At 36.9% G+C, this 20,394-nt stretch overlaps 2 protein-coding genes across 5 annotated transcripts in view; both read right to left on the bottom strand.

Moving 5' to 3' along the window:
* LOC137174108 (serine/threonine-protein kinase/endoribonuclease ire-1-like) overlaps positions 1–8,042 on the bottom strand; it is a 28,644-nt gene extending 20,602 nt beyond the window's left edge. Inside the window, exons 1-6 of one of the 3 annotated variants that reach the window (XM_067579171.1) lie at positions 5,112–7,101; positions 4,814–4,977; positions 4,507–4,727; positions 2,906–3,035; positions 2,731–2,831; positions 722–2,120 (exon numbers count right to left, since the gene is read on the bottom strand). In XM_067579171.1, coding sequence (XP_067435272.1) covers positions 1,901–2,120; positions 2,731–2,831; positions 2,906–3,035; positions 4,507–4,727; positions 4,814–4,977; positions 5,112–7,044 — 2,769 coding nt within the window. In that variant the 5' untranslated portion in view covers positions 7,045–7,101 and the 3' untranslated portion in view covers positions 722–1,900. Of the gene's footprint in view, positions 1–721; positions 2,121–2,730; positions 2,832–2,905; positions 3,036–4,506; positions 4,728–4,813; positions 4,978–5,111; positions 7,102–7,935 lie in introns of those variants that run through there. The other 2 variants (XM_067579170.1, XM_067579173.1) reach the window with 2 other exon arrangements.
* Positions 8,043–11,272: 3,230 nt separating this feature from the next.
* LOC137174673 (probable serine/threonine-protein kinase irlB) lies at positions 11,273–17,973 on the bottom strand. 2 transcript variants are annotated; one of them, XM_067580104.1, is made up of 6 exons: positions 15,850–17,907; positions 15,555–15,718; positions 15,248–15,468; positions 13,641–13,770; positions 13,466–13,566; positions 11,273–12,816 (listed from the first exon to the last, which is right to left on the bottom strand). In XM_067580104.1, the coding sequence occupies exons 1-6, from the start codon at positions 17,762–17,764 to the stop codon at positions 12,597–12,599; spliced, it is 2,751 nt and encodes a 916-aa protein (XP_067436205.1). In that variant the 5' UTR covers positions 17,765–17,907; the 3' UTR covers positions 11,273–12,596. The 2 variants fall into 2 exon arrangements, with proteins under 2 accessions (XP_067436205.1, XP_067436206.1); XM_067580105.1 differs by lacking the exons at positions 11,273–12,816; positions 13,466–13,566; positions 13,641–13,770 and adding an exon at positions 13,793–14,595 and having other exon boundaries at positions 15,850–17,973.
* Positions 17,974–20,394: the final 2,421 nt, after the last annotated feature.

Here is a 20,394-nt window from a genome sequence, read left to right as displayed (position 1 = left end):
CCATTTGTAATCGTCCTTTCTTACCAACAGCTCCTTTCAAAAGATTTCTTCATATTTTATCCATTTCTGAAAACAACTAAGACAACGGGATGGTAGAACTGCTGCACTGGTTTACTATCCAGCCAAGTGGGCCAATTGCTTGAAATTTACCAAGTGAAATATTTTTAAATTTGCCCAAATATAGGACCACTGAACTAAAAAGGTATCTAAATGGGTATCAGAATTCAGATATGTTTGTCCATTAAGGTGTTGTTCCTGAACATTTTGCTTTCTAATGCAATAAACCTGTTACAGTATTATTACCACCAGGTATGAGGACATGAGGTAAGTGGTACATAGATGAGCAACCACACCTGTTACACCTTCAGTTCCACCAAATGGGAGTAAAACAAAATTAGTGATAAAGTCTGTGTATTGTTTGGGGTATAAAACTATTACCAAAGGGAGTATTAAACAGACTGCAAAATCTGTAGCTTTAAAACACTCAAATTTTTGCACCATCAGGAATATATTCAGTACTTTTAGGACAAAGCAGTTGCGTTGTGCAATTGGTTACACTCTTGATCAACAGTCTCTGTGAAATGGTGTTCCCTCTGACAGTCTGAGAGGTCACGAGGAGAGGTCATAGGACATGAAACTAAGAAAAGAAATAGATTTCAAACATTTCTTGACTGGAATTTTATTTGTGACAGAAAACTACATAGGAATTGATATTCATCAGTTTATTACATCCATTCTAATGTCTTTTCTTTTCCTTTGATAATGTATCTTTTTAGTAAAATAAAATATATTGCTGCATCATATAAAATAATTAAATAAAACAGTTGAAAAGCTTATTTTTTGCTACAATAAAATAAATAATCTAAGTATCAAAGTAGAAGTAATTATCCTTAATGTGTTTTAATTTCAGGGTCTTACATTGTTGATGCATCAGCCTTTAAACTGCAAAGTAACTAGAAACCACAGCCATCCCATAAAGGTATCAAAATAAAAGAACAATAGTACAACAAGTAAAAGTATTTTTTAAAAGTATAAAATCTCACAAAATAGAAATAGTTTAAAAAGTTCCTCAAACTTGTGATAAAGAACATGAGTTTTGTCTTGCAGTAGACTACTTGCGGTAATTTATGGAAATGCTGACTATTTACAATTCATATCCACATGGGCCTGGCAGCTAATGTATGAGAGGCCCCCACTTTTACCATGTTTTCACCATGTCAAAAATCAGTGCATGGGTCTATCCACTTGGTGTTCTGGTGATTCTTTATAGTAGTAGAAATGATTGGAAGACGAATGTAGTGTAATGGAGAATGCACAGGGGCACTTTGACTACAGTTGTCCTCTCCACTTTACTCACTGATTGCAAACAGAAATTGCAATTGCATGCAAGCATAAAGAGATCCTCAAGTTTAAATAAAAAATGAGTGGTTATTATTAAAGATGGCTCAAAATTAGTCACTGAATCAATTTCCTTACTTTTAGCTTTTCTTCATATCTTCAAATATGTGATCTGGGGCCAAACGCTTCCTCTGGATGAAATTACAAAATGTACCCATAATTTTTCTCATGCTAGTATAGCTAGATAAGAGTATCAAATCACCAGATAAAAAGCACCAGAATACAGGAAATGACATCTACTCTGTAAAAAATTGTCTGGGGGAGGATCTCCAGACCTGCTAGATTGTCCAGCCCACATTTTCAACGCTGTCTGTGCCCATGCATTTGCAAAAGCTTATTGAACTTAACATTCCTAGTATAGCAACAATGATTTATAACTGTTGTGTTTCCCAGTGTTGCTAAAACTTTGCATGTTATAACTATTAGAATAGAATTACTCATATTTTTCTCTGACTGCTTATTGGGCTCTTGAAATTGTCTGAAATCTTTTTTGAAGTCAACTTTACTTCAAGTCACTGGGCTGAGACTCTTGAACTGGGACACCAAGATGCTCCTCAAGGTTTGTGGACGGCATTTCAAAACTGGTGGAGATGTCTTCTCTTTGAAACATCTCCTTCAGGGGGGTCTCTGAATTCCATCCTTGGCTTTTGGCAAACTTGTAAACACACCCAAATAGATCAGGAAACATCTTCATCAGGTCAACTTTGGCTGCATCCTTGGCACTGCAAATGGAGAACAACAATTTTACAGTTTCATTTTACAATTTTTGGACAGTCCTTTACTTCATGAAGGACACCTGTGGTCACATGATTACTGTGTTTGTCTTTGCTTTGTAATCATAACTTTGTGTTTTTTTGCCATTTTTTGTCATCTACCACTAAACTGATTAATAATAATAGTAATGATGCTGCATCAGAGATTACTTCCTCAGTTTCCAGCATTTGGCTCTCGTAGCTGAAAGTGAAATTAATTTATGTTATTTAAGTGCCAAATGGTATTGTTTAATTTGAATTTCAGGGAGGTTATAGCCACATATTATCAGCAAGCAGTGGAACCTTATTCTTAAAAGAATCAAAAAAGTGACATTGTAGTTAGACTTTGGATTGGTTCTGCAATGCAGGGTTTTTTTTTTTAACTCTCTAATTGTGTCCCCCCAGTTTTAACAATAAAACCTGGGAGATTATCCTCAGGGTCTATGAGCGAAGAATTTAGACACTGACCTGTGAGTCTATCTAAACCTCTAGGCCACCAGGATACCTCTTCTGTGGCATTGAAGGGCCTGTATCATTTTTTAAATTCATTTTCACCAAACAACATTTGAATTTGACTTACTAGTGCTCATGGAGGTTGCGTATGAAGCGCAGTAGTCCCATCGTATTTTCAGGGTAGGCTTTGTTCTTGCCATCCATCTTCTGGACCAACTCTGGTGGAAACTGCAGCACCAAACTAATTAGTAATGAAGCTGAATTAAGGAATTTAGAAGTTAAAGTTGTTATGTTGGAGTCACCTTATTTTTCCACAGTTTGAAGGATCCATCCCCAGCACATTTTTCCATGGAACAAATCATTTCCTGGTCAGCATTTCGACGGTTTGCCACCTCCTCCCTGTTACCAATCCTTCTTAGGTATTCTACTCTCCTGAAAAAAAGTTGTACTTTAGGCTACAAAAATTACAAACAGAACACAACCTAAAAATGTTCTTAAATATTACTGATTAAATATGGCGTTAGAGATGGAAATTAACCATTCACTAAATCCCTCCATAGTTATTATTATTAATTATTTATTTAAACTGTAAAAGTGGAACAGACTGTTTAAAAATACAAATACAAATAAAAACCAATATCTAACATTAGCATCCAAAAAGGGTTATGTTAGTCAACTGATGAGGATGGTGACTCTTTGCCTGCAACATGTAGATTAAACCTCAGTCATAATGTTAGCATCATGTGTTGAACAAAATATGGCCATCAAATGCAAATGTAATACCCATGTACATGGTTCTCATTTTAAAATGAGTCAGCTTGAAACATTCAGCCAACTCACAAAGTTAGTTTTATTTAGCTGGCTAGGTACACCTGATAAAATCTGACAGTGACCATTTCAGCCACCAACATTGACAGTCATTGGCTAGAAACAAAAAGGTTCCTTTTGTTTACTAATGTGTAAAATTAAAGAACCAAATTTTAAAAAATGTATAGTTTTGAGTTATAAATCTGCCACCGTTATCATAGTAAACTGCTAGATTGGAAAGCTTGACTGACGAAGCGAAAATAACCAAGAGAAAGGAAAATGTTGGATAAGGAGATGTCAGCAACTGAAGAGGGTGTGTGGGGATGTGTGCGAAGGTGTGAAAGTAAAGCAAGGTTTGAACTTATCTCTTATTTTAGCCATACTAGCAGCATGGCTCTAGGGATGGCAATGTTCACTGCGGCCTAGAATTAAATATCTCAACAACTATGGACGGATTGAAGGAAATTTTGTGAAGACATTATGATTCCGACTCACTAGCGGATGAATCCTACTGACTTTGATGATGCCCTGACTTTACCTCTAGTGGGCACCACCAAAGTTTGACATTTCTGGTATTTAGCGAAATGTCTTGACAATATTGGGAGGGCTGCCATGAAATTTGGTACAGATATTCATGGTGGCCGGAGGATGAATTCCAATGACCTCCGTGATCATCTTTTCCATTCTGATACCTGACTAGTGTCACCAGCAGGTCCATGTTTTCACTTACACAGTGAAATATCCCAACATCTCCTGGATATCACAAAATTTGGTACAGACAAATGTGGCTTTCCCTTCAGTGCCACATGTGGTTTTGGTTCTGAGTGCCTGATATATCTTGTTCCTCTGTGCTGTAGAGCTTGGTTGTTGTCCAAAAACTATTAAAAACACGTCAGTGAGCCACATGGTTGCTCTAGGTAACATGTTCCTTCGTCCCCAAAGAGTGTCACTATGGTAGTTTGTTTAGAAATGTAGAAATATTTCACTCTGGATCAAAGTTGTGGACCAACTAAACAAGTGACAATGCCATCCAATAGAAAATAGAAAATCAGTTGATAAGAATTTAAATTGGAATCAAACAGCATTTCTTCCTCACTTTTCACTGGTCCAGAAGAAGGGATGAATCAGGCTTTCCTCCACTTTAGGTCTGTTCTTCGGTTTCTCATTGATCATTCCCTCGATGAGATCCTTTGCCACCACATCTTGAACATGGTCCAAATTGTACCTCCCATAGTAAATGTTAGACTCACACTCAAAGGATTTGCCGAATGGATGGGATCCTCCAGAGAGAATATAATAAATCAGCATCCCTGCCACCTTAAGAATTAACAGAACATGTTAGTGTTAAGGAAATATTTTTCATTAAGTCAACAAATAAATTTGTATAGCAGAAAAAAACTGACCTGTATGTCTGTGCTTGACTTGTATGGTATGTCAGCCTCTTCTGCCAAAGTCTCCTTGGCCATCCAGCATTTTGTTCCTGCACTGCCAGTGCGCAAAGTTGTTTGGCCTTTAGGTAACCGTCTACTTATGCCAAAGTCAGCTAGTCTTGCCCTCCCGTTAACATCTGCAGGGCAAATCACATAAACAAACTAAGGAAACCAAATTATGAATGATCATCATAAATTCAAATATTGTATGCTTTTTTTCTCTATATTTCAGATAGTGAAATTCATTCAGTACATTTGAAAGTTGTCTCACCAATCAAAATGTTCTGTGGTTTAAGATCCCGGTGGAGAATTTGAGGATTTTTACAATGAAGCACCCTTAAACTGTCGAGGACTTGATAGACCAGTTTCTTTATCGGCAGACTGCCATCATTATTTCTGATATATTCTTCCAGGGTGTATTCACAAAGTTGAAGACCAAGATATCCAAAGTTCTCATCCTCTGCAGCATCAATGTATCGTACGATAGATGGATGATCTAGCTCTGGAAGTCGCAGAATTCCTTCTTCATTCTTCAGCACTTGATAGTTGCATTTAGACATTCTCTTAATAGCAACTTCAGTGCCATCATTTCTCAGCCCCAAGAAGACTTCGGTACCATCACTTCCCTTTGCAATACGGAATTCTGCATCATTCACATAAATAATGCTTCCGATTCTGGTGACTTTACTTTTATCAGTGCTAGAAAGCTTCTCTAGTTTTTCTCTCCACCTCTTGCTGATTTGTAGCCATTTGCGTGTTGTTGATGAATTAGTGGAGTTGAAGTGGAACGGCTTAACATTTGAAGTTGTTTCCACAACAGGAACTCCTGTTGTTTCAGTTGCAGCAGAGCAAACTTCATCACTTGGCTCTTCTTTCTTTTCTGTCTTTTTCTTCTTTTTCTCCTTCTTTTTCTTCTTCTTGCTGGATTCAGGTAACAGTGTACAGTCTTCATATTCCGAATTTGGTTTACTGAAATGATCTTTCAATCGTCTGAGCACTTCTTTCAGCTTGTCGTTCATTTTCATATATGCAGATGTAAGTACACCCTCGGGCACTGATGTTATCCCCACTGATGTAAAGAGTTTAGGAGCATGTTCAACTGAGAGCAAGTTTGCAAATACACTGTATGTGTAAACTCTCATGTCAGAGGAGTGTTGGTCCTTTCCAAAAGGAGCAACAGTTTTGCATAACTTTTCAATAAAGATTGGATCCCAGCCATTTGTGCCTTTTGTTTTCTGTGTTATCACATATAGTGCTTGCAGAACAGCTTCCCATATATCAGGTCTCCCCTTTGAGCAAAGCTGTTCCAGTAGTTGGGGGATTATAGCCAGTGCTAGCTCATTTGGTATCTCTTCCATTGTACAGAACACTGCACGTAAACTATTAATAGCCCTGTTTACACTTGTCTGAGGAATGTTTGGAAAGCGACTGACTGCACCTGTAATGTATGAATTCAGATTTCCAGTGTCCTTCAGCCATTTAATACTTCCCTGGCTGTATTTTTCTTTACCTCGCCCAGTAACATTAAAGAGTATTTCAATCATGTTCAGATGGTTCTGAGGATTCTCACGCAGCATGTAACTGTCAAAGGTTTTGAACACTTCTTCTGGTGTTTTCTCACGCACAGCAATTTCCATCTCCAAAAAATATGTGATTTTGCAGCATAATTGATGTCCTTTTGATGCAAGGTTGTGAATCTTCTGACGTATTTTCTTATTGTGAATCATATGTTCAGGATCAGTTACAGGTAACAGTGTTACCTGTGCACCAGCAGAGATGAGGTCTGCAAAGACATCCTCCCTGTCATAAATGGCGGCGGTCTGCAGTGGTGTGAATCGCAATAGCTGCATGATATCCCATCCATTTGGATCAGCTTTTGCGGCAAGCAGTTTCCTCTCAAACACGATAGGGGCATTGGATAGTGAGACATAATGCAAAGGTGTCAAGCCACTTTGGGAGACAATATTTGGGTTGGCACCCTGATGCAGAAGGAAAGTACAAATATCCTCCTTGTGATTTACAACAGCAGCTATCAGTGGGGTTATATAATCGTTCCATTCTCTGCATGGGTAACGTTCATTTATGTTTTTGTCCTTAAGTAATTTCTTGAGAGTCTCATGGTTGTTGTTAATTATACAATGTATCACAGGATGTGTTTCTGTGATGGGGGCAACTGTCACATGATACTGTGTGATGATACTCATTTCTTTGCTCCAGAGTAACTGTGAAAAAAACAAAATTATTATATTACTGTTACAACATTTGGTGGCATTTTAAACTTTAAACAAGCAGCCAAAAATATGTTATAAGAATTTAAGCTTAATGTGTTTTTTTTTTTTTCTTTTTTCAATTTTTCAAAGTTTTGAGAAGTGCAAAATTCCATTTACCACCATTGTATTTAGGCAGGTACAGAGGTGAATATCTTAAAACCTGGGCACCTAAATCAGAAACCATCTACTTGGCTACATACAGTACACGTAGAGGTGGTATTTTTCACCAGGGCTGTGACTCACTCAGCCAAGTACAGGCATGTATCCAAAATCATTTCATTCCCAGAAGGTGAACTTATTGCTGCTTGATTGATGTAACATGCCAAGGCATCTGGGTTTTAAGAGTGGGGTGATACAAACATCTTTGCCATATCCAAAATACTTAGTGAGTATAACATTCATTTTTGTCCAGAGACTCGTGGACACAAGAAAATCAATTAAAATGTTGACTTACGCTGATGTAACCAAATCTTAATCCAGTCAAGTTCAATATCAACATATAAACTGAGGTGCTAATCCCCTATGCAGTCAGTTGGATGGCGCCATCTTACCTTCAGGTGGTGGCCACATACTTTACATACCACTATTTTTTCTTCACCACGATAACTAATAAGTGTTCATTTTGGATTATTTGAGCAAATGTTTAAGTACATGTTGCTACATCTTGCTATTAATGCCCAGTGAAGTTCCTCATACAGGACAGCAACTGAAACTCAACTTTCTTAAGTTTAGAACACATGGATCAGATCGTAAAATATGATCTAAGTAAATAGATGCTGTCCTAAGTAATTAGACTTGGTGGAATGTAAAAATTATATTACTTACTTAACTTTGAAGTATGTCTTCTTTGGGTATTAAAAAAGAGTATGCAGGATCCATGTTAGTGACAAAAAGTTGGAAGCCACTTTGAGCTCAATGGTCTCTCTCACTCTGCTCTCTCTCTCTCTCTCTCTCTCTCTCTCTCTCTCTCTCTCTCTCTCTCTCTCTGTCGATCAGTATCTCTCTACTCTGTCTTCCTGTTTATTGCTCCTCCCTTTACATTTACATTCAAATATTCTGTGCTTTCAAGTCACCTGACATGTTTGGACTTGTTATTGGTTTGCCTGAAATATAAGCAAAGTACAATGACACCAACATATAATGCAGGGTACAGCATTTACAGTACATTCTGTCAAAAAGGCTACACACTGCATATTGTCATATTGGTAAAAATGGGGACCATTTATGTGTATATTAAGTGTTTTGATGGGTGTACAGTTACATGGAATATAAAACTGTAAAGACATTCATGACAGAAATAGACTACTGAAGAGAAACACCAAAATATCTGTGTCTGAATGACAGGCCTCATCACTATTTCAGTGTAACAGGTTAGGCTGCATAAATAAGTTTCATTTTATTTCCTCCCTGTCAGGTTTCCCTCTCACAAGCTGCAGTAACATGTTTCAGTGAAAAGATAGGTTTCATTATGTCAGCACTCCAACGAAATTTCAAACTTGTGAATAGTGTGGCCTAAACACAGGTCCTTCCCACCAAATGAAAAAAAGGGTTTCAATCTACATCTGTCATTTATAGTTCATCTGAAGTAAAATAATGTCTTATATTTTATTATATTTTGTTGATAATTGTTTCAGTGTAACAGGTTAGGCTGCATAAATAAGTTTCATTTTATCTCCTCCCTGTCAGGTTAACCACTGACAATGGTTTAGCCCACCTTTGTATAATTCTGCTGTCATGACCCATTAAAATGGGACCATCAAAACCGTCACAGCCAAACTAAGTACATACAATGTAGAAATGATAAAATGTTAAGTTGGAAGGGTATATTTGTTGTCTTACAAAGAAGAGGTGTTTTTCTTTTTTTTTGTTTTTTTTACTAAAATACACTGTTAAGCCTTCAGTAATATTTAGCCAGTGAAACATCAGTAAAGCAGGTGCCTGTTTACCCTCACTCACCCTGAGTCCCCATATGAATCCTCACTTTATACTTACTTAATGTATGTGCTGTGGCACTGTGGATAATAATATCATACTATGTGCATTGAGAAATGGTTATTATGGTGGGGTGTGTCACTTCCCAGAACTGAAGAAGAAGAAACCCAGTGTACTTTTGAGCAGGTACACATCATTCTGCCAACAAATTTTTTATTTATTGTTCTCTGACAAGGATTAGAGGGATGGGACAAATAATTACCATGGCCTCCACTGAGAGATTAGTTTAATATTACTGCACTGTATATGACCATCACTTGTATGTTTTGTGTAGCTAGAGTAACATTCAATTGGCTTTACAAAATACACATTGTGGGAAATATTTGTGTTCCATGGGTCATTATCTGGTAATTTTCTGTCCTTAGAGCAGTAGGTCATGACCTGTCTCTCTCTCTGTCTACTGAGATTGGCTGGGATATGCAGCTGTCTTGATAAGGATGGCTGTCTCCTATGGTAACTGTGGTTGGGTGGAGATATGCTGTGCTTTGTGCAGACGGTCAGAATGGTCTCCTATTGGAATGGATAGCAAGTAACCTGTTTACAGACTATAAAACTTCAGTTAACTTTAATCAGCATAGTGTCTTGTTTATATTTCAATCACCTATAGAGGTATAATGTGTGAAGAATAACCTTATTCACCTTATTTCTTCTGAAAAGTTCTTCACTTTGGGTTAAACAGCTCCAGCAATTTCCTTGACACATAAAAGAATCTTCGTGTTGTATAGCTTATTCAATTTTTTATTTGCAATACAATTTACTTGATGAATTGAAGCCCCTTAATACTTTGGAGTTTGTTGGTTCTCTCTCATAAGCTGAAGTAACATGTTAATTTATTTTGAATTTCACAAAGAACTACATCAGAAGTTTTTTTCAGTGATAGCCTGAAAAGAAAGGTTTCATTATGTCAGCACTCCAATGACATTTGATAGGTATACGGTTACATGGAATATAAAAATGTAAAGACATTCATGACAGAAATAGATTACTGAAGAGAAACACCAAAATATCTGTGTCTGAAATGACCTCATAAGTGTTTCAGTGTAAGAGGTTAGGCTGCATAAATAAGTTTCATTTTATCTCCTCTCTGTCAGGTTTCCCTCTCACAACCTGCAGTAACATGTTTCAGTGAAAAGATAGGTTTCATTATGTCAGCACTCTGACATTTCAAACTTGTGAAAAGTGTGGCCTAAACACAAGTCCTTCCCACTAAATGAAAAAAAGGGATTCTATCTATATCTGTCATTTATAGTTCATCTGAAGTAAAATAGTGTCAAATGTGTATTTGTATATAATATTTTATTCAGTTTTTGTTCATTTTATGTAATGAATTTATACATGTGTTATATACATATTATTCCACTGGAAATATCTTCACAGACCTCACTGGACCTTTTCCTTAAACCACTGTTTAGAATGTTTTATTGGATTGACACATTAGTACTAGACATACAGTACCAGTCAAAAGTCTGGACACACCTTCCCATATCTTTGAATGAGAAAGTGTGTCCAAACTTTTGACTGGTACTGTATTTAAACTATCTGCTGAATCACTGACTTTTGTTTTGTACTCAAAAATGTATATATTTTCTGTTCACCATTTGTAATCGTCCTTTCTTACCAACAGCTCCTTTCAAAAGATTTCTTCATATTTTATCCATTTCTGAAAACAACTAAGACAACGGGATGGTAGAACTGCTGCACGGGTTTACTATCCAGCCAAGTGGGCCAATTGCTTGAAATTTACCAAGTGAAATATTTTTAAATTTGCCCAAATATAGGACCACTGAACTAAAAAGGTATCTAAATGGGTATCAGAATTCAGATATGTTTGTCCATTAAGGTGTTGTTCCTGAACATTTTGCTTTCTAATGCAATAAACCTGTTACAGTATTATTACCACCAGGTATGAGGACATGAGGTAAGTGGTACATAGATGAGCAACCACACCTGTTACACCTTCAGTTCCACCAAATGGGAGTAAAACAAAATTAGTGATAAAGTCTGTGTATTGTTTGGGGTATAAAACTATTACCAAAGGGAGTATTAAACAGACTGCAAAATCTGTAGCTTTAAAACACTCAAATTTTTGCACCATCAGGAATATATTCAGTACTTTTAGGAAAAAGCAGTTGCGTTGTACAATTGGTTACACTCTTGATCAACAGTCTCTCTGAAATGGTGTTCCCTCTGACAGTCTGAGAGGTCACGAGGAGAGGTCATAGGACATGAAACTAAGAAAAGAAATAGATTTCAAACATTTCTTGACTCGAATTTTATTTGTGACAGAAAACTACACAGGAATTGATATTCATCAGTTTATTACATCCATTCTAATGTCTTTTCTTTTCCTTTGATAATGTATCTTTTTAGTAAAATAAAATATATTGCTGCATCATATAAAATAATTAAATAAAACAGTTGAAAAGCTTATTTTTTGCTACAATAAAATAAATAATCTAAGTATCAAAGTAGAAGTAATTATCCTTAATGTGTTTTAATTTCAGGGTCTTACATTGTTGATGCATCAGCCTTTAAACTGCAAAGTAACTAGAAACCACAGCCATCCCATAAAGGTATCAAAATAAAAGAACAATAGTACAACAAGTAAAAGTATTTTTTAAAAGTATAAAATCTCACAAAATAGAAATAGTTTAAAAAGTTCCTCAAACTTGTGATAAAGAACATGAGTTTTGTCTTGCAGTAGACTACTTGCGGTAATTTATGGAAATGCTGACTATTTACAATTCATATCCACATGGGCCTGGCAGCTAATGTATGAGAGGCCCCCACTTTTACCATGTTTTCACCATGTCAAAAATCAGTGCATGGGTCTATCCACTTGGTGTTCTGGTGATTCTTTATAGTAGTAGAAATGATTGGAAGACGAATGTAGTGTAATGGAGAATGCACAGGGGCACTTTGACTACAGTTGTCCTCTCCACTTTACTCACTGATTGCAAACAGAAATTGCAATTGCATGCAAGCATAAAGAGATCCTCAAGTTTAAATAAAAAATGAGTGGTTATTATTAAAGATGGCTCAAAATTAGTCACTGAATCAATTTCCTTACTTTTAGCTTTTCTTCATATCTTCAAATATGTGATCTGGGGCCAAACGCTTCCTCTGGATGAAATTACAAAATGTACCCATAATTTTTCTCATGCTAGTATAGCTAGATAAGAGTATCAAATCACCAGATAAAAAGCACCAGAATACAGGAAATGACATCTACTCTGTAAAAAATTGTCTGGGGGAGGATCTCCAGACCTGCTAGATTGTCCAGCCCACATTTTCAACGCTGTCTGTGCCCATGCATTTGCAAAAGCTTATTGAACTTAACATTCCTAGTATAGCAACAATGATTTATAACTGTTGTGTTTCCCAGTGTTGCTAAAACTTTGCATGTTATAACTATTAGAATAGAATTACTCATATTTTTCTCTGACTGCTTACTGGGCTCTTGAAATTGTCTGAAATCTTTTTTGAAGTCAACTTTACTTCAAGTCACTGGGCTGAGACTCTTGAACTGGGACACCAAGATGCTCCTCAAGGTTTGTGGACGGCATTTCAAAACTGGTGGAGATGTCTTCTCTTTGAAACATCTCCTTCAGGGGGGTCTCTGAATTCCATCCTTGGCTTTTGGCAAACTTGTAAACACACCCAAATAGATCAGGAAACATCTTCATCAGGTCAACTTTGGCTGCATCCTTGGCACTGCAAATGGAGAACAACAATTTTACAGTTTCATTTTACTTCTACTGCTTACTACAGTCCTTTACTTCATGAAGGACACCTGTGGTCACATGATTGCTGTGTTTGTCTTTGCTTTGTAATCATAACTTTGTGTTTTTTTGCCATTTTTTTGTCATCTACCACTAAACTGATTAATAATAATAGTAATGATGCTGCATCAGAGATTACTTCCTCAGTTTCCGGCATTTGGCTCTCGTAGCTGAAAGTGAAATTAATTTGGGGTCAAATTTATGTTATTTAAGTGCCAAATGGTATTGTAGAGAAAAATGTGTAGTAAATATTTACAGTACCAGTCAAGTTTGGACACTTTCTCATGAGAAAGTGTCCAAACTTGACTGGTACTGTAAAGAATCAAAAAAGTGACATTGTAGTTAGACTTTGGATTGGTTCTGCAATGCAGGGTTTTTTTTAAACTCTCTAATTGTTTCCTCCCAGTTTTAACAATAAAACCTGGGAGATTATCCTCAGGGTCTATGAGCGAAGCGTTTAGACACTGACCTGTGAGTCTATCTAAACCTCTAGGCCACCAGGATACCTCTTCTGTGGCATTGAAGGGCCTGTATCATTTTTTAAATTCATTTTCACCAAACAACATTTGAATTTCACTTACTAGTGCTCATGGAGGTTGCGTATGAAGCGCAGTAGTCCCATCGTATTTTCAGGGTAGGCTTTGTTCTTGCCATCCATCTTCTGGACCAACTCTGGTGGAAACTGCAGCACCAAAATAATTAGTCATGAAGCTGAATTAAGGAATTTAGAAGTTAAAGTTGTTACGTTGGAGTCACCTTATTTTTCCACAGTTTGAAGGATCCATCCCCAGCACATTTTTCCATGGAACAAATCATTTCCTGGTCAGCATTTCGACAGTTTGCCACCTCCTCCCTGTTACCAATCCTTCTTAGGTATTCTACTCTCCTGAAAAAAAGTTGTACTTTAGGCTACAAAAATTACAAACAGAACACAACCTAAAAATGTTCTTAAATACTACTGATTAAATATGGCGTTAGAGATGGAAATTAACCATTCACTAAATCCCTCCATAGTTATTATTATTAATTATTTATTTAAACTGTAAAAGTGGAACAGACTGTTTAAAAATACAAATACAAATAAAAACCAACATCTAACATTAGCATCCAAACAGGGTTATGTTAGTCAACTGATGAGGATAGTGACTCTTTGCCTGCAACATGTAGATTAAACCTCAGTCATAATGTTAGCATTATGTGTTGAACAAAATATGGCCATCAAATGCAAATGTAATACCCTTGTACATGGTTCTCATTTTAAAATGAGTCAGCTTGAAACATTCAGCCAACTCACAAAGTTAGTTTTATTTAGCTGGCTAGGTACACCTGATAAAATCTGACAGAGACAGTGGCCATTTCAGCCACCAACATTGACAGTCATTGGCTAGAAACAAAAAGGTTCCTTTTGTTTACTGATGTGTAAAATCAAAGAACCAAATTTTACAAAATGTATAGTTTTGAGTTATAAATCTGCCACCATTATCATAGTAAACTGCTAGATTGGAAAGCTTGACTGACGAAGCGAAAATAACCAAGAGAAAAGAAAATGTTGGATAAGGAGATGTCAGCAACTGAAGAGGGTGTGTGGGGATGTGTGCAAAGGTGTGAAAGTAAAGCAAGGTTTGAACTTATCTCTTGTTTTAGCCATACTAGCAGCATGGCTCTAGGGATGGCAATGTTCACTTTGGCCCAGAATGAAGTATCTCAACAACTATGGACGGATTGAAGGAAATTTTGTGAAGACATTATGATTCCGACTCACTAGCGGATGAATCCTACTGACTTTGATGATGCCCTGACTTTACCTCTAGCGGGCACCACCAAAGTTTGACATTTCTGGTATTTAGCGAAATGTCTTGACAATATTGGGAGGGCTGCCATGAAATTTGGTACAGATATTCATGGTGGCCGGAGGATGAATTCCAATGACCTCCATGATCATCTTTTCCATTCTGATACCTGACTAGTGTCACCAGCAGGTCCATGTTTTCACTTACACAGTGAAATATCCCAACATCTCCTGGATATCACAAAATTTGGTACAGACAAATGTGGCTTTCCCTTCAGTGCCACATGTGGTTTTGGTTCTGAGTGCCTGATATATCTTGTTCCTCTGTGCTGTAGAGCTTGGTTGTTGTCCAAAAACTATTAAAAACACGTCAGTGAGCCACATGGTTGCTCTAGGTAACATGTTCCTTCGTCCCCAAAGAGTGTGACTATGGTAGTTTGTTTAGAAATGTAGAAATATTTCACTCTGGATCAAAGTTGTGGACCAACTAAACAAGTGACAATGCCATCCAATAGAAAATAGAAAATCAGTTGATAAGAATTTAAATTGGAATCAAACAGCATTTCTTCCTCACTTTTCACTGGTCCAGAAGAAGGGATGACTCAGGCTTTCCTCCACTTTAGGTCTGTTCTTCGGTTTCTCATTGATCATTCCCTCGATGAGATCCTTTGCCACTACATCTTGAACATGGTCCAAATTGTACCTCCCATAGTAAATGTTAGACTCACACTCAAAGGATTTGCCGAATGGATGGTGTCCTCCAGAGAGAATATAATAAATCAGCATCCCTGCCACCTTAAGAATTAACAGAACATGTTAGTGTTAAGGAAATATTTTTCATTAAGTCAACAAATAAATTTGTATAGCAGAAAAAAACTGACCTGTATGTCTGTGCTTGACTTGTATGGTATGTCAGCCTCTTCTGCCAAAGTCTCCTTGGCCATCCAGCATTTTGTTCCTGCACTGCCAGTGCGCAAAGTTGTTTGGCCTTTAGGTAACCGTCTACTTATGCCAAAGTCAGCTAGTCTTGCCCTCCCGTTAACATCTGCAGGGCAAATCACATAAACAAACTAAGGAAACCAAATTATGAATGATCATCAAAATTCAAATATTGTATGCTTTTCTTCTAAATTTCAGATAGCGAAATTCATTCAGTACATTTGAAAGTTGTCTCACCAATCAAAACGTTCTGTGGTTTAAGATCCCGGTGGAGAATTTGAGGATTTTTACAATGAAGCACCCTTAAACTGTCGAGGACCTGATAGACCAGTTTCTTTATCAGCAGACTGCCATCATTATTTCTGATATATTCTTCCAGGGTGTATTCACAAAGTTGAAGACCAAGATATCCAAAGTTCTCATCCTCTGCAGCATCAATGTATCGTACGATAGATGGATGATCTAGCTCTGGAAGTCGCAGAATTCCTTCTTCATTCTTCAGCACTTGATAGTTGCATTTAGACATCCTCTTAATAGCAACTTCAGTGCCATCACTTCTCAGCCCCAAGAAGACTTCGGTACCATCACTTCCCTTTGCAATACGGAATTCTGCATCATTCACATAAATAATGCTTCCGATTCTGGTGACTTTACTTTCATCAGTGCTAGAAAGCTTCTCTAGTTTTTCTCTCCACCTCTTGCTGATTTGTAGCCATTTGCCTGTTGTTGTTGAATTAGTGGAGTTGAAGTGGAACGGCTTAACATTTGAAGTTGTTTCCACAACAGGAACTCCTGTTGGTTCAGTTGCAGCAGAGCAAACTTCATCATTTGGCTCTTCTTGCTTTTCTGTCTTTTTCCTCTTTTTCTTCTTCTTTTTCTTCTTCTTGCTGGATTCAGGTGACAGTGTACAGTCTTCATATTCCGAATTTGGTTTACTGAAATGATCTTTCAATCGTCTGAGCACTTCTTTCAGCTTGTCGTTCATTTTCATATCTGCAGATGTAAGTACACCCTCGGGCACTGATGTTATCCCCACTGATGAGAAGAGTTTAGCAGCATGTTCAACTGAAAGCAAGTTTGCAAATACACCGTATGTGTAAACTCTCACGTCAGAGGAGTGTTGGTCCTTTCCAAAAGGAGCAACAGTTTTGCATAACTTTTCAATAAAGATTGGATCCCAGCCATTTGTGCCTTTTGTTTTCTGTGTTATCACATATAGTGCTTGCAGAACAGCTTCCCATATATCAGGTCTCCCCTTTGAGCAAAGCTGTTCCAGTAGTTGGGGGATTATAGCCAGTGCTTGCTCATTTGGTATCTCTTCCATTGTACAGAACACTGCACGTAAACTATTAATAGCCCTGTTTACACTTGTCTGAGGAATGTTTGGAAAGCGACTGACTGCACCTGTAATGTAGGAATTCAAATTTCCAGTGTCCTTCAGCCATTTAATACATCCCTGGCTGTATTTTTCTTTACCTCGCCCAGTAACATTAAAGAGTATTTCAATCATGATCAGATGGCTCTGAGGATCCTCACGCAGCATGTAACTGTCAAAGGTTTTGAACACTTCTTCTGGTGTTTTCTCACGCACAGCAATTTCCATCTCCAAAAAATATGTGATTTTTGAGCATAATTTATCTCCTTTTAATGCAAGGTTGTGAATCTTCTGACGTATTTTCTTATTGTGAATCATATGTTCAGGATCAGTTACAGGTAACAGTGTTACCTGTGCGCCAGCAGAGATGAGGTCTGCAAAGACATCCTCCCTGTCATTAATGGCGGCGGTCTGCAGTGGTGTGAATAGCTGCATGATATCCCATCCATTTGGATCAGCTTTTGCTTCAAGAAGTTTCCTCTCAAACACGATAGGGGCATTGGATAGTGAGACATAATGCAAAGGTGTCATGCCATTTTGGGAGACATTATTTGGGTTGGCATCTTGACGCAGAAGGAAAGTACAAATATCCATCTTGTGATTTACAACAGCAGCTATCAGTGGGGTTATATAATCATTCCACTCTCTGCATGGGTACACATTATTAATGTCGTTGTCCTTTAATAATGTTTTAAGCTTCTTGAGGTTGTCGTTAAATATACACTGTATCACAGGATGAGTTTCCCTTGGGGGGACTGCCACTTGTAACTGTAACATCGCTGCGTGATATTAATTCCTATGCTTCAGAGCAACTGTGAAAAAAACAAAATTCTGATATTACTGTTAAAACATTTGATGGCATTTTAAACTTTAAACAGGCAGCCAAAAATATTTTTATCAGAATTTAAGCTTGAAGGTTCATAATTTGTATTTTATTTTATGTTTTCAAATTTTCCAAGTTTTGAAAAGCTCAAACAAATCAACATAGTGGGTGACTGCCAGTTGGGCGGTGTTTGATTTTTGCTCTGCTGATTTCAGCATGGTGGCTGCGTTACTAACAATCTCACTTTACAGCTAAACAATACACTAAAATATGTATCTGAAAACATTTGAGGCAAGAAAGAGGCAATCAGTAACAGAATCTCAATTCATATCTGATCAGCACTGCTTAGTTTGACAGTTTGATCTGAGTTCATCGCTCAGTCACGCTTATGTGCATTCAGCTGGCCCTGCTGCGGTCCAGCCAAAAATCATCTCTGAGTTTAGGACATGTTTAGGACAGATATCCAAAATGTTCATTCTAGACATCAAAAATGCAATTATGGATATCTAAAATTGAAAGCCCAATACACATGAATGGCAAAAGTGATGTAATTTGTCCTAGGAAGAATGTGATTGTGAATATCTGAAAAGTTCTTTTTGACTAGGAAGAATTGAATTACGGATATCTGCAAGATATCTCCAGCTATTTAATGTTAAAACAACCACTTATACTTTTTAAGGATTTTCAGATATCTTAAATGTATTTTTGACTAGTACAGTCAAAGTTGTAGATATCTTAAAATACAATTTCTACTAGTAAGAATGTTATTGTGGATATCTTTAATTACCTACTAGTAAGAATACAGTTTTGAATAGGAGAAATGCTATTATGGATATCTAAAATGTAATTACAGATGTTAAAAAGGCTTGTCATAATAAACACAGATGTCTGACATAGTCATACAGCACATCATAAGAACCAGTCCTGAGATAGAAAAATGTAGTTAAAAAGTATGAAAGTAAAAGTGATTTAGTCTCTGTGACTGACATCATTAGATTATTAATACTGAATCATCAGTGTGTAAGCAACATGTTACTGTTGGAGGTGGCGCTAGTATCAACTACTTTACATATAGTTAGACCATAAATCAGCACAAAACAGGCATCAGCAGGTGTCCTGACTCCATGAAGGAAACAGAAAGGTTGTTTTACTTTTCCACTGCAGCAACTAAGCTGTTTCAGTAATAGTTTAAGCCAATGAGCCATTGTTGGATACTTACATTTTTCTAAATAAAAGACCAAAATGTTATTTTGTACCTTTCTTTTTTTTTCTGCTGTACCAAAATCATAGCGAAATGTGAACCCAAAACCAAGGTACATACCAAACCCTGAATATTTTGTACCGTTAAACCCCTAGTACGGAGGTGGACATCTTAAAACCTCGGCACCTATATCAGAACCATATACTTGGCTACGCACAGTACTGTACAGTACAATGTCACCAACGCTGTGACTCACTCAGCCAAGTGCAGCCATGTATGCAAAATCATTTCCTTCTACATTTTGAAAACTGTCCTAGATTTAATGTAATGTAAGTTGAAAAAAGTTGAGTAGTCACAAAATACAGTTCAGAGTGAACACTAGCCCTAAATCATAGAATTGCTAATGCTAATGATTTGATGTTTTTAGAAATAACTTGTAAATACACAAACTGTGCCACACCTTGCCCTCACTGACGGTTTAGATTTTTAACTTCCTCATTTAGGCTGACAACCAGAATTCAACTTGTATACAAAGCTGTGAAATGTCTATAAATAATTTGAATTTTTAATAATTAAAAGAATGAAATCTTGTTTTTTAAATTAAAAGTTTGTAGAAATGTGTTTATGAAGACATAAAGTAACCATAAGAATGAATTATGAATAATAGTAACGTCAAACATACATTAGTGCACTTGTATTTAGCAAGTGCCCACATTTTTTAATAATAAATTCATTTTAAGATAGATTTAGAGGAATGTGGGAAAATGTTTAGGATAGAGGAATGTGGGAAAATGTACTTACAATACCGCTGTAAGTATGAATTGTATCCATCTATCAGGAGTTTTCTTTCTCTGTTTGTCACAAAATGAAACCATCTCCAATGTTATACAGTCTATGGTCTCTCTCTGTGCCTCTAACCCCACCCATTTCTAGCACTATATCCTGTACTTACAAGTTGATGGACAGGTTTGACTCATTGTTGCTTGACTGACTATGATAAATAAACAAACCAGCATATATATGTCTGTATATTAACAGGTAATGGTCAGAGTGTTTAGTGGGTGTGGGGTTACTTGGAATAAAAACGAAAGGAGACATATTCTTAATTTACTGAAGACAATGTAAATAATAAACCAAACATTAGATAAGCATGCAATGCAGCTAGGCAGCACTTCTTAAAAAACAGGTTTGAATATTTTTCAGTCCTTCGTGCCATCTAGAAATAAGTAATCATTCCCTTTGTTCCCTAACACTGCCACTTGGAAAAAAACTGAACAGTCAAACAATTGATATACTATCGCAAGCTGATGACTGGTAGGAAAACATGGTTACCACTGATAACGGGTCAAAGTCCATAGTTGTATAATTCTGCTGCAGTATGAT

The sequence above is a fragment of the Thunnus thynnus genome, chromosome 22 (genome assembly GCF_963924715.1).
Source record: "Thunnus thynnus chromosome 22, fThuThy2.1, whole genome shotgun sequence".
Taxonomy (NCBI): domain Eukaryota; kingdom Metazoa; phylum Chordata; class Actinopteri; order Scombriformes; family Scombridae; genus Thunnus; species Thunnus thynnus.
The sequence above is the reverse complement of the archived record's forward strand: the minus strand, read 5'-3'. Positions and strand labels throughout refer to the sequence as shown.

Coding starts and splice junctions, on each gene's coding strand:
- LOC137174673 (XM_067580104.1), bottom strand. CDS start 17,764: ATGTTACAGTTACAAGTGGCAGTCCCCCCAAGGGAAACTCATCCTGTG. Junction 15,719..15,849: donor ACCACAGAACGTTTTGATTG/GTGAGACAACTT, acceptor TTTGCCCTGCAG/ATGTTAACGGGAGGGCAAGA. Junction 15,469..15,554: donor AGTCAAGCACAGACATACAG/GTCAGTTTTTTT, acceptor TTAATTCTTAAG/GTGGCAGGGATGCTGATTTA.